The sequence below is a fragment of the Chelonia mydas genome, chromosome 1, assembly GCF_015237465.2.
Source record: "Chelonia mydas isolate rCheMyd1 chromosome 1, rCheMyd1.pri.v2, whole genome shotgun sequence".
Classification (NCBI taxonomy): Eukaryota; Metazoa; Chordata; order Testudines; family Cheloniidae; genus Chelonia; species Chelonia mydas.
Genome location: NC_057849.1, coordinates 233,532,316 through 233,547,591, shown reverse-complemented (window position 1 = coordinate 233,547,591; position 15,276 = coordinate 233,532,316). Strand labels below are relative to the sequence as shown.

The 15,276-nt window shown below is 42.9% G+C and overlaps 1 protein-coding gene across 6 annotated transcripts in view; it reads left to right on the top strand.

Moving 5' to 3' along the window:
* Positions 1-2,751: 2,751 nt before the first annotated feature.
* Positions 2,752-15,276, top strand: part of AEBP2 (AE binding protein 2) — a 93,145-nt gene continuing 80,620 nt past the window's right edge. For all 6 annotated transcript variants that reach the window (XR_005227916.2, XR_006288330.1, XM_037916007.2 and 3 more), the window contains exon 1: positions 2,752-6,103. Coding sequence is in view for 4 of the 6 variants with exons in the window: in XM_037916007.2 (XP_037771935.1) it covers positions 5,556-6,103 (548 nt within the window). In the remaining 2 variants the exon portion in view is untranslated. The remainder of the gene's footprint in view (positions 6,104-15,276) is intronic.

The window sequence follows — 15,276 nt, the reverse complement described above, 5'->3', positions numbered from 1 at the left end:
GTTTGTGTTCTTACTAGGAAACTCATTTGACCTACTTGAAATATGACCTATTTATACAAGTAGATAAAGACCGTAATTGTATAGAGAATGGATATCATAATAAAGACAGGCTTCAGTGCAGATCTCAACTTTTTTGAAGTTCAAGAGTGTTTGGATCTCACATTCTGCACCATGAAATTCAGGTCTTAGGATGTCTACACTGCAGTTAAAAACCTGCGGTTGGCCCGCACCAATTGACTTGGGCTCACAGGACTCAGGCTAAGGGGCTGTTCAATTGTAGTGTAGACGTTCAGCCTAGGGATGCAGCCAGAGCTCTGGGACCCTCCCACCTTGCAGGGTCCTAGAGCCAGGGCTCCAGTGCAAGCCCCAAACATCTACACCACAATTAAACAGCCTCTTAGCCTGTGCCCCACAAGCCTGAACCAACTGGCACGGGCCAGCCAGGTTTGTAACTGCAGTGTAGACATACCATTAATCACAAAGACTGGTATCAGTTGGCTCTGGAGGTCATGTTCAAGCCCCTCACTAAGTATTATTTAAAATGTATATACAGTAGTGCCTTATATATAAAATTGCCTCACAAACTAAATTTTCAACTGACCTTAATTTTTTTCTCCATTTGTGAGTGCAAATTGTGCACTTTGGTCTTGATTCTGCAATTTTATGCAGGTGATAGTCACACTGAGTTCAAGTCTATTGATATCATGTTTCTGTACCCACAATCTCTTATTAATGAGATATTACAGAAACAAACTTTCTACGGTATCTCTCAGACCATTATAACACGAAATGCTACACAGATTTAAGTTACAAATAATCACAGAATGAAACATTTCAATCACAAAATAGTGGGACAGAAAAAGAAGAAAGAATTGTCCAGGAATTAGGGCACTAGTTGAGGACTTGGGAGACTTTGATTCAAGTTCCTATTCTGCCACAGACTTCCTGTGTGACCTTGAGCATCTATCTTAGTGCCTCTGTGCCTCAGTTCCTCATCTGTACAATGGGGATAACAGCACCTACCTATGTCACAGGAGGGTTCTGAGAATAAATAAATAAATAAAATACTGTGCGGTGCTCAGAAACTACAAAATGGAAGCTACATATGTACCTTACACAGAAAGTGTGTCAAAGGAAAGGGAAATTTTCAAATGAGAATTTAGAAGCGGGAGAAAGACAAGAAGCCTATCCTAAAATTACTCGTGCTGTAGAGGAAAAGGGTTTTGCACCAGAATGACCATAGTGTGGAGAGAGAGAGAGAAGTAATTTTTTAAAAAAATGAAAAATGCACACACTTGAACAGAGTTTTGTACTGTCATCAGCATTTTAGTTTTACAATATGTACACGTAGTTTTGAAAAAAAAATAGCAGGTCTTTTCAAACAAAATTTCACAATCTGAACTACCATGAAGCACATAGTAAGTTCTCTGAGGGGTGTTTTAAAGTGATTCTACAATTGTACACAATAACTATAGTATAGCTGTGCTCTTCCAGAGCTGTGTATCATTTCATTAGTATTCATTGTGTATTTCAGCTGGACTTTAATGTTTTCATGCTGATTTTTCAGCATGCAAGGTCTTGATTAGTTTTCTCTTTGTCTTTGAAAAGGTAATCCTTTAAATCCAGTAAAGGCAGTGGAAGACTCCCTCATAAGCAGTTAAGTTTGAAGTATAATTTCTTAAACTATGGTGATTTATTGGCTACTGTGCATATGCAAAATTGCCCCACCTGCTGGATGGTCTACTCAAGTTTTTATTTTATAACTCTCTTGACAGGCCTGCAAGGAGAACTAATGGAGGTGTCAGTAGCAGCTCCATAATTAAGGACAGATTCAGATTTTCACTTACAGCAGGGATCTATATCTCTGTTTTGTATAAAGAATACATTGTATCTTCCACAAAAATGCTACATGTATAATTTAAATTTTCCAAAGATTTTCAAGCAAATCTGTTAATTAGCAGGCCACACCTCTTAGATAGAGAGTGCTCTCTTTCTTCATCAGATGCCCAACAAAGCAGGGAAGGATCCTCTATATATTCAGTAATGGTCCCCTCATTTAATCCTTATGAGTCTCAAACAGTCAAGAGTCTCATACATGCCTTGATTGTACAGGGATATAAAAGTAGACATGTGCCCGGTCCTGGTACTCTTCTCCCTGGGCTTCAGGCGCTGTTCCAAATAACATTTTATCATGACCTCACTCTGGGGTCTTCACAAACAAGGTACTATGTTTCTGCACCATCTTCCAGGGTGAGAACCTCTTCTCCTTCACCTTCCCAGGGAGCTACGAGGTCTCAGCTTGCAGTCCATGAATCTGAGCCCCCTGAGGAATTATCTGCCAAGGAACACCCCCAGACAGAAGATGAGTCAAAGCCAGCTGCTGTATTAACTTCATTCTCTGATGAGGCAGTGGTCCCATCTATACTGTCTCACCCAGACAACTATAAGAGCTTTCAGAATCTGCTCAGACATATCACTGATTCTCTTGCGATATTGGTGGAGACAGCACAAGAAAGCTCACATAAGTTCTTGGACATTCTTTGTGCTTCCATACCCGGTTGCTCATCAACAAAGCCCAGCAAAGCATATCTGACAAACAATTGCATCAGAACCTCCAACCTCTAAAAAGGCAGGTAAGTGGTGCAGGTACCACCCACCAGGTCTGAGTATCTACCCTCACCTATACCTTACTCATGAGCGGTTATGGTAGCTAATGAAACAAGCACACAGCAACAGACAAAGATTACTTCCAGAGATTTATTCAGATGTAAGAGTTATTCATCAGCCAGCCAGCCAGCAATTCTGGATTACTAATTGTCAGGTGTTACTGGAGATGACTTTTTAAATTACATTAAATTTTCAGATTTTACAAACAATGTCCCCCTGTAGAACAGAGTTTCAATCTTTGACTGCTGATGAACAACTAATAGCCACGATGTCCCTCCAGGCAGCAATGGATGCCTCTGAATACAGCCTCTGATTCTATGACACTGTCTATCATTAAGAGGAGGGCACCCTGGTTCTGGCATCCAATGGGAGGTGCATTTGATGGTGAAAGATGTTCCCTTTTCCCCCCTTTTTATCCACTTCTCCCACTCAAGACCTTAGTGATAGACATAGAATCATGGGACTGGAAGGGACCTCGAGAGGTCATCTAGTCCAGTCCCCTGCACTCGTGGCAGGACATATCCCTTCTGAAATGGGGAGCATATCTGGACCATCATCAAGCTCCAGGTCTACAGACCCATGAGGATACTTGACTACACATAAATGTATTAGGGCCCAAAGTGGTTTGCAGAGCTTGTGTTGCATTCCTACCAATTATCCATGGACTGACAGTTCAAGTTATGACTGACAACACAACAACCATGTTTTATATAAACAGACAGGGAGGAACCCTTTGATGTCCGGCAGGAGGTTAACTATGGAACTGATGTTTCAGCACTAAGTAATCGCTCATAGCAATACATATCCTAGATCTGCAGAATGCTCTAGAAGATAGTTTTGTCAAGCCATGAGTGGATGATCAAGGATTCTGTTATCCATCACATTTTCCACGTGTGGGGTCATCCTTCTGTAGACTTATTTGCAACCGCCCAAGAACATGAAATGTATCAATTTCTGCTCCAAAGGAGGTCTAAGCCCAGAATTCCTGTCTGATACATTCCTCACTCAGTGGTTGCCAGGGTTGATGTATGCTTACATCCCTCTGATTCCCAGGATGTTCAAAAAGATCAGACAAGATGCTGCCACGGTCATTATGATAGCAGCTGCCTGGCTGAGGTAGTTTTCGTACCTGGAGTTGATGCTCTTATCATTTCGTCCACTGAAAACCTTTTAAATTCTACCAGATGTAATATCTCAAAAAAAGGGGAACATCTTACCTCTAAATCCATCCTCCCTCCATCTCACAGCTTGGCTACTTACTGAATGTCAGACACAGAGAGATCATGTTCCTCAGATGTTCAGAACATTTTGATCCGAAGTAGAAAAGATTCCTGAGTAACATAGACTGTTAAGTGGAAAAGATTCAGGATTTGATGTAAACAAAGTCAATTACAACCTGTTGATTCCCAGTTCCCTAATTCTTGGACTACTTGCACTCTCTAAAGAGCTTCGAACTATCTATTAGAGTGTTCCTGGGAGCCATATTGCCACTTTCCCGCTATTCCCTCCCCCCGCAACGCTATAGTTTTTTTCCACCTAGTATGACTACTTTTCTTAAGGGCCTTATACATGTTTTTTCCAACCAGTAAGGGAACCTCCTTCTCCATTGGACTTTAATGTTGTGCTGGCAGGTAAGCCACATCCATTTAAGCACCTAGCAAACTGCTCCCTGTTGCATTTATCTACAAAAACATCCTTAGCAGTGGCAATTACATCAGCTAGAAGATTTGGGGAAATGCAAGCTCTCATGGCTGGCCCTTCCTGTACAATATTTCATATGGGTGAAGTATCACTCAGATCCCACCCTGAGTTCCTGCCCAAGGTAGCAACGGGTTTCCATTTGAACCAAATGACCCTTTTAGTGGTGTTGCCCCTAAAACACTTACTAATCAGGGGAAAGCTACGGTGCACATTTCAAGTTCACAGGGCCTCCTTTTATTCACGAAGAGCCTAACCTTTCAGAGTTTCAAAGAGAAGATTTGTACCATTTGCCGACAGAGAGGAAGGTCAAGCGGTATCTCCTCCGAGCCTACCCAAGTGGGCGTCGGGATGGATTAGGGTCTGCTATGAGTTAGCTAGTTTAAATCCCTCCGGCTCAGATTAGGGCTCACCCCCACTCGGGGTTCTTCAGCCCATACGTCTCTTGAGTGTTATGCTCTGGCGCAAGCATCGCCACCTTCTTTTGGCAGAGCTGTGCTCTTCCCAACGCCACGGGGCACCCCGCGTGCACACGGTGGGGCACAGGGAGTGCGGTGCTACAAGTGGGATGGATTTGCACAAGCACTCGAAGAAGTAAGAAAAGTTACTTCTCTGAGTGGGGCGGGAGTCTGGGGCGATTCATTACCCGCCTCCGTGGCACGACCCACCCTCCGTGCCTGCTCCCCGCCAGCGCCTGGAGGGGGCAGGGGAATGAGGGTCCCCGTTTGATATGGAGGGGCCTGACTGGAAGAGTCAACAGTGCGAAGCCCGGAGCCCTGACTCCTGCCCCAACCATTGACGGCCTCCCAGCCTCGCGTCCCCCTCAGAACTAGCAGCTGCCCCCGGCCTCCCACTGCCTTCCCTTCCCTTCCCTCCCCGCCTCGCCTCAGAGCCGCCCCCCGCGCATTTGGTTCTGCCCATTCTCTCCCTCCCCGCCGCCCCCCCGCGCGCATTTGGTTCTGCCCGCTCCCAAGCCGCCTCGTGTCCTCGATTCCCTTCCCCTCCCGGCGCCGCGGGCGCTAGCCTCCCAGCTCGGTGTTTTGTCCCCGGGCGGGTTCCGTAGCGCGTGCAGCGGCCCCTCCCCTCTGCGGCTCGCTCGCTCGCTCGGCTGCGCGATTGTGCGGGCGAGAGGCGGCGGCGGCGGAGGGAGCGAGTGACACAGGAGGCGGCAGCAGCAGCTCGGCGGCGCCATGGCGGCCGCTCTCAGCGACATGGCGGAGCCGGAGGGGCTGTTTCCCGGCGAGGCGGCGGCGGCGGGGGCCGAGGAGGAGGAGGAGGCCGGGGCGGCGGCGGCGGAGTCCGAGGCGCTGCTGCTGCTGAGCGGCGAGGCCGAGAGCATGTCGGAGCCGAGCCCGGAGAGCGCCAGCCAGGCCGGGGACGGGGAGGACGAGGAGGAGGAGGAGGAGGGCGGCGAGGAGAGCAGCCTGGTGGGGAGCAGCAGCACCAGCAGCGGCTGCTGCAGCGACGCGACCCGCTCGCCCAGCCCCGGCGGCAGCAGCGAGGCCGACGCTAAGGAGGAGCCCAAGGGCCCCCGGGGCAGTCAGGAGGACGGGCTGGGCCGCGGCGGCGGCAGTAGCAGCAGCAGCGTGTCCAGCGGCGGAGACGAAGGCTACGGCACCGGCGGAGGGGGCGGCAGCAGCGGCAGCAGCAGCTGCAGCGCCACGTCGGGGGGCCGGCGGGGCAGCCTGGAGATGTCCTCGGACGGGGAGCCCCTGAGCCGGATGGACTCGGAGGACAGGTCAGTGCGGCCCCCGCGCCTCGGCGGGCTGGGGCCGGCCACGGCCCTGCGGTCGCTTCCCGCTCAGCCCGGTCGGGGATTGGTGGTGGTCGGGGGGGGACGTCGGCCCTGCAGCTCTTCCCTCAGCCGGGGGAGGCCGCCAGGGAGGCTGGGGCAGGTTCAGCCTTGAGAAGCCTCATGAGATGGGGGCCCTGAGACGCCATCTCCTGGGCCTCCTGCACACACCGGCCCTGGGAAATCACCTCCCCCAGCCCAGAGACACACACCGCCCGCACACGGAGCCAGCCCAAACCCCAAACCACCGCCACCCACACTCCTCCTGCCCCCGGCCATCTCCCAGCCAGGGGCAGCGGGCAGCTCGTGCAGGAAGAAGGGATGGGTGGGGATTGTCATTCCTAGAACCGAGAACAAGGGCTAGGAGCCACCAGGCGGGTTGTGTTTTCTTCGTGTACTTACCCAACAGAAGGAAGAGAGGTCTCGATACTTTTATTTGCATATTGAGCTTTTGCATGGTTAGTGCTCTCTCCTGAATGAGTCTGCTCTTACCAGCCTTAATGAAAAAAAAGTCGCCGACTTCCGTACTTTCAGAAATCTACTTTGTCCTTAGGCCTTCATTTTCTTCCTGAAGGTTTTTTTTCCCCTAAAAAATCTGTCGTCAGGTGAGAGTGGAGTTCTTGAGGTATAGAAATCATTAACTGGCTGTTTTGAGAGCCACTCGATTTGGTTCCTTCTAGTTTGATGTGCAGGTCAGTATTTAAATAGTAAAGTTTAACGACTGTTTTCCTGGGATGCCAGTGCCTCTTTTATAAAACAGTGTCAAGTGCCTTTGTAGTTGTATTTAGTGTTAAAATGCAATCAGCATGACCTAAAGTTCAAAGATGAAGTGTTAAAGGTGTTGGTGTATTCTACCTATACCAGTGCAGATGTTTGTGTATTACAGAGAGAACATAAAGAAGCAACCTGTCTGTAACTATAGAGGGGGGATTTTAGTTTACTTGACCAGTATAGGTTGCTATCTGGTATGTGGAAAGGCCTTGTTGTGGACCAACCTTTTCTCTGACCATAAAATAGTTTTCTTTGTTTAAAACAAATACAGATTAATAATCAGTGTAGTTGACAGACAAGGTAGGTGAGGTAATATTGTTTATTGGGCCAACTTCTGTTGGTGTAGTTGTCATCTTTAAGATGTTTTGTAAGGATTAAAATTGAATAGAATATGTATATAATTGAATCCAATAAAAGATAAACATATGATTCCTATATATGAAATATTTCTTTTACACTAAGTTTTTAGTTAATTCCTTCTTGCAAATGAGCAATGAACTAAGTGTGCAATAGTGAATATACTTACAAAATATTGTTTTTGATGTGATTCAAGCTGTTCAGAAACATGTGCTGTACCAAGTAACTCTCTTGTTTTTGTGTGCTAGCATTTAATTAACAATCAAACTAAATGATAGGACAAATAAATAGAATAAGAAATTGTTAAATTATTTACTTGTCGCTTTACTCGTCCAACTCTATTCTAGATCTGGTTAATATTGAGTTTTAGAATGGCGTAAGCAATTCTGTAACTTCGATAATAAATGGTGCTTTGTGTTCTTAACAAATCTATTAGATCATTGCCCATTATGATTTTTACATAAATGTGTTTTTAGTTTTGCTTCCATTACATGGAGAAATCTAGTTAATATATTCATGTAGAGGAACAAATGCCAAAAGAGTCAGGTTCTTAGTACCTTTTGAAAAATTACTTATTTAGGTTTCAGAGTAACAGCCGTGTTAGTCTGTATTCGCAAAAAGAAAAGGAGTACTTGTGGCACCTTAGAGACTAACCAATTTATTTGAGCATGAGCTTTCGTGAGCTACAGCTCAGAAGTGAGCTGTAGCTCACGAAAGCTCATGCTCAAATAAATTGGTTAGTCTCTAAGGTGCCACAAGTACTCCTTTTCTTATTTAGGTTTGCAAATGGGCTGTTTTATCACTCCTAACATTGTATGATAGTGTGGGAAGAAAAAAACTTTAATGTCTAGTTGGACAAAAAGTTTAAAATAGTCCATTCAGATATTGGAGAAATGTAACAGATGAGATTGATGTCAGTATATTTGAGTATTGACAACCCCAAATGTTCAAAAACCCTGAATCAGTCCCCCTCCTCCCTCCCTCCAAATTATGGAATTGGCTTGAAAATCATGATGATTTAAAAAACTATACGTTTGGGGTGCTTTGTATTTGCCAACTGTATCATGTGCCTTTAGTGTGCACTGGGATCATGTTTTCATACCTTTCTCCACTGTTGAGTGCTAAAAACTTCTTTTAAATAAAATGACATGAAATCTGGGAGTTGGAGCTTTAAAAAGAACACCAGAAATTGCTAGACGTTGCAATAAAATTGTGAGGATTGGGAATACTGATTTTTTTTGTATTTTAATCTAATAGAAACCCCTTCATGTGTTCGAGTTACTATCTCAGGGTCTTACAGATACTGGAACACAGATGAGAGCTAGGTAGCACGGTGAGAGTGAGACTCAACCCAGGTAATTAGCTGGGTTAGGGGAGTAGTGGAAAGAAATGGTGGAGTTTCTCTTTTGTGTTTTATTTGCTGTATAATAGAATTCATCGTTTTCCTCTGCCCTTCCTATGTTCATGCTTCGCAAGAAAGTTTGAAAACTTTTTTTTTGGATCCATGCCTTGTTACGTGTTTGCCTCTAGATTGTAGTATTAATGATGTCTACATGGGAATACACCTTAATATCATTTGGAAAGTGCAACTATAGCATCCTGCTTATTGACTGGTGTATCTTGTAGAGAACTTTACACCAGTGCTCTGTGATCTTCACTGACTACCTGTTAATTCTGAGTGAAGGCTAAGGTTCTGGTTTTCACCTATGATGCTCTGAGGGGCTTGAATTAATAGCCCCCTTGTTTAAAAGAGGAAGGGGTTAGTGGAAGGGCATTGTTGGTGAGGGATCCTTTGCTAAGATCTGCCACAGCCCAGGTCTGGTAACATTAAGATTACCATTCAAGGCTTGTTTTCCCATACTTTTTCTCTGAAGGTTTGAATGGGTGCAAGGGAGTTGTGAGAGGGTCAGAATTTCAGGTGAGTGTTAGCATTCTGATTAGTTCAGCGTGTCTGGATTTTATTACTGTTGTCTACAATAATAGAAAAATGCCCAAATAGTTGCTTTGCGTACCTTTTGGCAGAGAACAATTGTATGTGCTAGTATGAAAGTATTCTAAAATAATCTGTAATATATGGATGGTCTTAGTTAAGATTTTCATATTTAACTGAAATCTTTCTCCTTCTAAGAAGCAGTAAGTACATAATTTATTTATAGAATATGTTTCCAGGATTGTCACCTGTCTGTATGTCATGCTGAAGCCTGGAATATCTGAGGCAGTGTGAAGAAATGGAAACATTTACACGCATGGTTTGCGACCCTTTTTTTCAGAATATCACCACATTCAATTACTGCTGAGATTCACCATATGCTACCATCCAGATTCTGAGTTTTCAGCCATTTTCACTTTATGAATTACGCCTGTATGACAGCAAAGCATGTATCTCTGAGTCTAAGACTGTTGTGATATCTGTGGTAACTCAGCCAATCACCACCCTCATTCTACAGCTAATTTGCATGTAGCAATTTCGTTGGCTGCATGAGGGCAACTGCATGGTGGATTACTTGGACCAACTGCCACATCCATGTAACACAAAATACTCCAAACACATATAGTCCCTCACCTGCACAACTCTCCCGGTACAGTAACTCACAGTAAGCCCAAACACAACCCCTTACCACAACAAGTACCCCTCATTTGCCACCTGCACAAATCAACACAAAATCTTCCAGCACAAAACACACACTCTAGCCTACCCTGACTCATGCTTACCATTAACTTGAGCAGCAAATCAAGGTCATCACAAATAAAGATTATTCATCTATTATTACTGATTTTCATACTTGATGAAACTCTGAGGGTCAAAATTTTTTATTTCCACAGCAAAAGCCAGAAAATTTTAAATGTTAGAAATACTGTGTAGAAAATAGACACTTTGACATTGAGGCTGAATTTGACTCAAAGGATTTTACCCATTTACTCCCAAATGGGAAATATTGTCCTGAAAGTAACTCATATGCACTGCTTCGTTTCTTAGAAAAATAGGCCTGTTTATCCAATTAATAAATTGCCATGTATGAGAACTTTTTTCATCTTTAAAGTATTTCTAGTGGTTGACTTTCAGTGCCACTAATGTTTGAGAAGTTGTAGGTCAACACTGACTTGCTGATATCAATCTTAAAAAAACATCTTAAGCTGATACTCCTAAAGGATGAAATAGATATAGACAGCTAGTAAATGAGTCACCCTGGGTATGTCTTCGCTGCAGAGTTAAATTGGGCTTTTACTTGGTTGTTGTCCCTAACCTCACTCCTATCCCCCCACACAGACTTCTGACCTTAGTTTGGTTCTGTCAGCTAGTTGGCTTGTCTGGGGCCATAGGCTAACGCCTGGGTGCGGCATTCAGTCGGACTGATATCCCATTTCATTGAAGATGCAGGCCAAACCATTCAGGAGCTGATTGTCCTCCAGTGCCTCCGACAATTTCCCTGTGTACACAGAAGGACACACAAGTTCTCCCACAGTTCACTTCAAAAGATTGAGTGGCTCAGCTTAGTGCAGTACAAAGAACCGTGGGATATGCCTGCAGAAGTACAAGCAGCACTCATGGGTGAGGACAGCACCAGTGTGTACCCAGTAACTTGGGTATGACTATGGAGTGTGGCTACTCATACCCAGGTGCTTACACTAGAGTGCTCATTACCCAGGTTAACTCTGGGGCAAAGACATACTTCACAGTATTCTGAGGGTAGCAGGGAAGGTGATTTTTAGACAAATGCATTTCAGAAATTATTTTTCAAGGGTTAACTTTTAAACCTTAGATTAAATTGTTCCTTCCTAAATTTTTACTTTCAAAATGAGAATGTGGTAGCACTAGAAATGAAAATCTTGATTTCCTTATTTTGTCTGATTTGAAATGGGGATCTCCTTAATCTTTAGTTGTGTGTGCTGCCTTTTTTTTTTTTTTTTGGTTAGCTCATTAGACCTCCTAAATGCCTAGTGTTAAGATTGCCCATGTTTGACCTACTTTTTTTTAAACTGTGAGTTGTAAAACTTAGTCATCTTCTAAATTGACTACTTTGGAGTGACATTTGTGACCGAATTATGAATTATAAGAGTGACATTTATGAAGGCGGAACAGCAATCTAAAATACAATAAAAAGGCAGGAGGTACTAGTGCAGATGCTTCATTTCTGTGATGTGTTCATGTGACCAGATTGCAAAATGCTTCAGGCCTCTTTTTAGGTATGCATTCTCATTTGTGAAGGCTGCACATCCTATCCAGGAAGTGAAGATCATCCATTTTGCACCTACAACAGGGTGCTTAAGCAGATGGAATTTAATAGAATTTGTTCTAGTTCTTACGTAATACTGACAAACCACGGTTGACAATTGGCTATACAAGCTGTTATTTACCGTTCAAGGATTCTGCTGAAAATAACTTTTACCATTGGTTCTTTAAAAGGTGTTCCTGACACCTTTTTGCAATTGCTTTGAGATTCAAAAGTAATACATGGAACGGGAAAAATAAAGTCTAAGTTCTTGTTCCCATAATGTTATGTTCAAGTCTTTATGTCACTGGAAAAAATGTTTATTGGAAGATCAAACTGCCCAGATGTTTTATAGGAAGGCTAGTAACATCCCTTGCTATAAAATCTGCTGCTAGTTTTAATTAAGCATGGATAACATAAAGGCTTTTTCTGGACTAGTTGAAAGAACTTGATCACCTGTACTGAACGTTAATATAGGATTATTGCAGGGATATCTAAAAATTATCTAGAATCTGAGTTTAGTACTCTTGCCACCCAATGAAACAAATGAGTGATATCATTAATTTTACATAAATTGTATAATTCACACACATATAGTTGGGATTCATGATAAAAATACTGGCCTTCATTTCCAGTTTTTAATCACACATCTGCAAACTAAGTTTGTTAGATACTCCAGGGGGTTAAGGATTTTTAAATGTTTTTGAGTTTTCAGATATCTCAGACTGCTTCCTTTTGAACTTTCAGTGGGCTTAGTCGTTAATGTCAAGTGCTTTTGTCATGTATATCTAGAATATAAGCAGCATGTTCAAAGAAATTGTTTAGAAAGAATGTTATAAAAACATTCTGTATTTCACTTGTTAGTTTACAGTGCACAGAGATGTAGTGTTCTAAATTCTCAGCAGCAAGTTATGACTTTATAAAACTGGAAAATACGTCCCATTTCATGAAATTGGTGTAAAGCATCCTGCCACTTCCTACTCAAGACTTCGATGGCCAGTTCTTGCTTAGCTTTTCTTTTATGCCGATGGGATGCAAAAAGATGTGTCCTGAGACTTGTAATTTCAAAGTTTAATTTTCTGTATAGGACTCTCTTTGTGCTAGCATTTAAGATCCTATGGGTATGTTTACACAGGGATAAAACACCTGTGGCTGTCTGGGTGTGGGCTTGTAGGGCTCAGGCTCCAGGGCTAAAAAGTCAGTGTGTAGCTGCTTGGGCTGGAGCCTAAACTCTGGGACCCTGGGAGGGTAGAAGGTCCCAGAGCGGGGGCGGTTGGATGGGGAGGAGGTTCTGGGGCGGTCCGGGAACAGGGGGGGTTGGATAGGGTGTGGGAATCCCGGGCTGCCTGTCGGGGGCGGGGTATGGATAGGTCGGGGCAGTCAGGGTATAGGGAGCAGGGTGGGGGGCTGGATAGGGGGTGGGATCCAGTGGGGGTCGGTTTGGGGAGGGAGATTCCAGGAGGGGGCAGTTGGGGGGTGGAAAGTGGGAGGGGGCAAATGGGCGGGGGCCAGGCTGTTTGGGGGGCACAGCCTTCCCTACCTGGCCCTCCATACAGTTTCGCAGCCCGATGTGGCCCTCAGGCCAAAAAGTTTGCCCACCCTGATCTAAACAGTGATTTTTAGCTCCATGAGCCTGAGCCTTGTGAGCCAGGTTTAGCTGACATAGCCTACCTGCGGCTGTGCCATGGGTCGTTTATCCCATGGCACATGTAGCCGTACCCTAAACCTTTTTCTGAACTTTATCGTTTGGTTAGTTTCACTGGGCAACTTCTCCAACTGTAAGTTCTGAACGGCATATGTAAAAATACCCTGTGTATTGGTAATGAAATGGAATCCATGCTGACTGAGTTTGACTGCCAGATGTGTTGTCAGCCTATTGAATGTTGTCCAACACTTGACTGTCTAAATACTGTGGTTGATACAAAGGGGGCCAAGACTATTTAGGAAGCTTGTTCGGGTATTAGCCATTTTAAAAAATCCAAATTACTGGCAGTTACCATGAATTTCCTTTATAACTTGGATATATTTAGCCAAATAAGGACATGAGGTAAGGGATCTGTGATTAATGTTACCGTCCCAAGACCGAGGGCTTGGTTATCTGTTGCTCTTTTTAGTCTGCTCCTGTGGTGTAAAGGGGGCTTAAACACAGTGGGGCAGATCCTTAGCTGGTGTAAATTGTCATAGGGATCATTGAAGTGGATTTTCTCTCTATTGTAGAGTTGCTAGACTGTATCTGCATTGGCTACCCGGACACAGAGGTCAGGCCGTGTGTGTGTTGAAATGAGGGAGCATTCCAAGAGAAAAGAAGAGGTGGGATCAGAGTGCACTAGACACTGGTTATTCTATGCTTCACACAGCCCACAGAATATATTTAATTCCTGAATTAATTTTCTTGATTTTCTTTAAGATGTACCTATTGCTTTATACAATTTTTGGCTCTTTTAAAAGGGAACAAGGAAAGGAAATGTCAAAGTGGACAAGCAATTGTACAAAAAAAGTGATATGTTAATTGGGCTGCCGTGGAAACTTGTAATAAAAATTTGAAGATTTTGTAACTTTCAGATAAATTTAACTATAGTGTTCTAGTCAGTCTCTCAGTTCTAGAAATTGATCAAATAATCACTTGTCAGAAACGCAGACTAAGAAGTTTTCAGAAAACTAAAATTGAAATCTAGATGCATTATAAAGTATAAAAATAAGTACTGAGCAATAATAATTAACTATTAGTGATTGGTATTCAAGAATTGTAAATTCAAAAAAATCTAATAGCTTAAGGCCTCAAAAATGTAAAACTTTGCTTATCTTTGTGCACTATGAGAGCAGAAAAGTTAAGCATTTTTCTGTTGAAATTCCTTACTTTTGTCAAGTATTAGCAAATTTCTTTGTTACTTTATATGTTAAGTTATGGCCTGAAAGATTTGTGTGAAGAGTTGCAGGATGGATTTGATTTAAATCAAATAGATTTAAATCATGATTTAACTCACTAGTCAGGAAGACTTGATTTAATCATGGATTTCTACATAAAAGTACATTCTTGTTGGTTGTTATAACCTTAATACATATTCTTCACAACTCAGAGATAGATGTAGGTTTCATTTTTAAAGTGATTTATTTTGAAAACTTTTCAGAGTAGTTTTACAGCTATATCAGAAAACGAATGATTGTTTGGTTATTTCGTTTACCAAAGGTAATTGAAGCAGATATTTATGAAGTCATTGGGAGGTGAATTATCTCCAATTCAACAGGTTAATCATTAATATTTGGAGGATTTTCTTGCCATGCTGTATTAGGAGGAGAACATCACCAGACGGACATTTAAATTGTTTTATTTAACTAAAACAAAAACGTCATGTATTCTGGATTTTTTTCTTCTACAGCAAACAACATAATATTTTAACAAAACAAGCATAGGAATTTTTTAATTTAAACATTCACGTTTTTTAAAATCAGGGTTTTTGTTAAAATTGTTTTTAACTAAAATAGTTAAATGAAATATGTCAGCCAGATCAACATGAGAAACTTAAAATATTGGCTTCTGCAGGTAACTCACTCATCTTCACCTTCATTTGACTGTTTGTTCATAATCTGGAAAAGAAAAACAAGGTTTCCTGCTTTTTCAGGTCCCAAATGATTTCTCAATTTGGAATGAATTAGTCCAAAGGAAGAAAATATTATTTCTACACTGGCAGAGGACGCTACTGCTGTTAAAAGTGAGATTATTGCTTCAGCAGTCTCTGAATCCAAGTGCTTAAGTGACTTCCACCAGTTTGCTGATGGTGA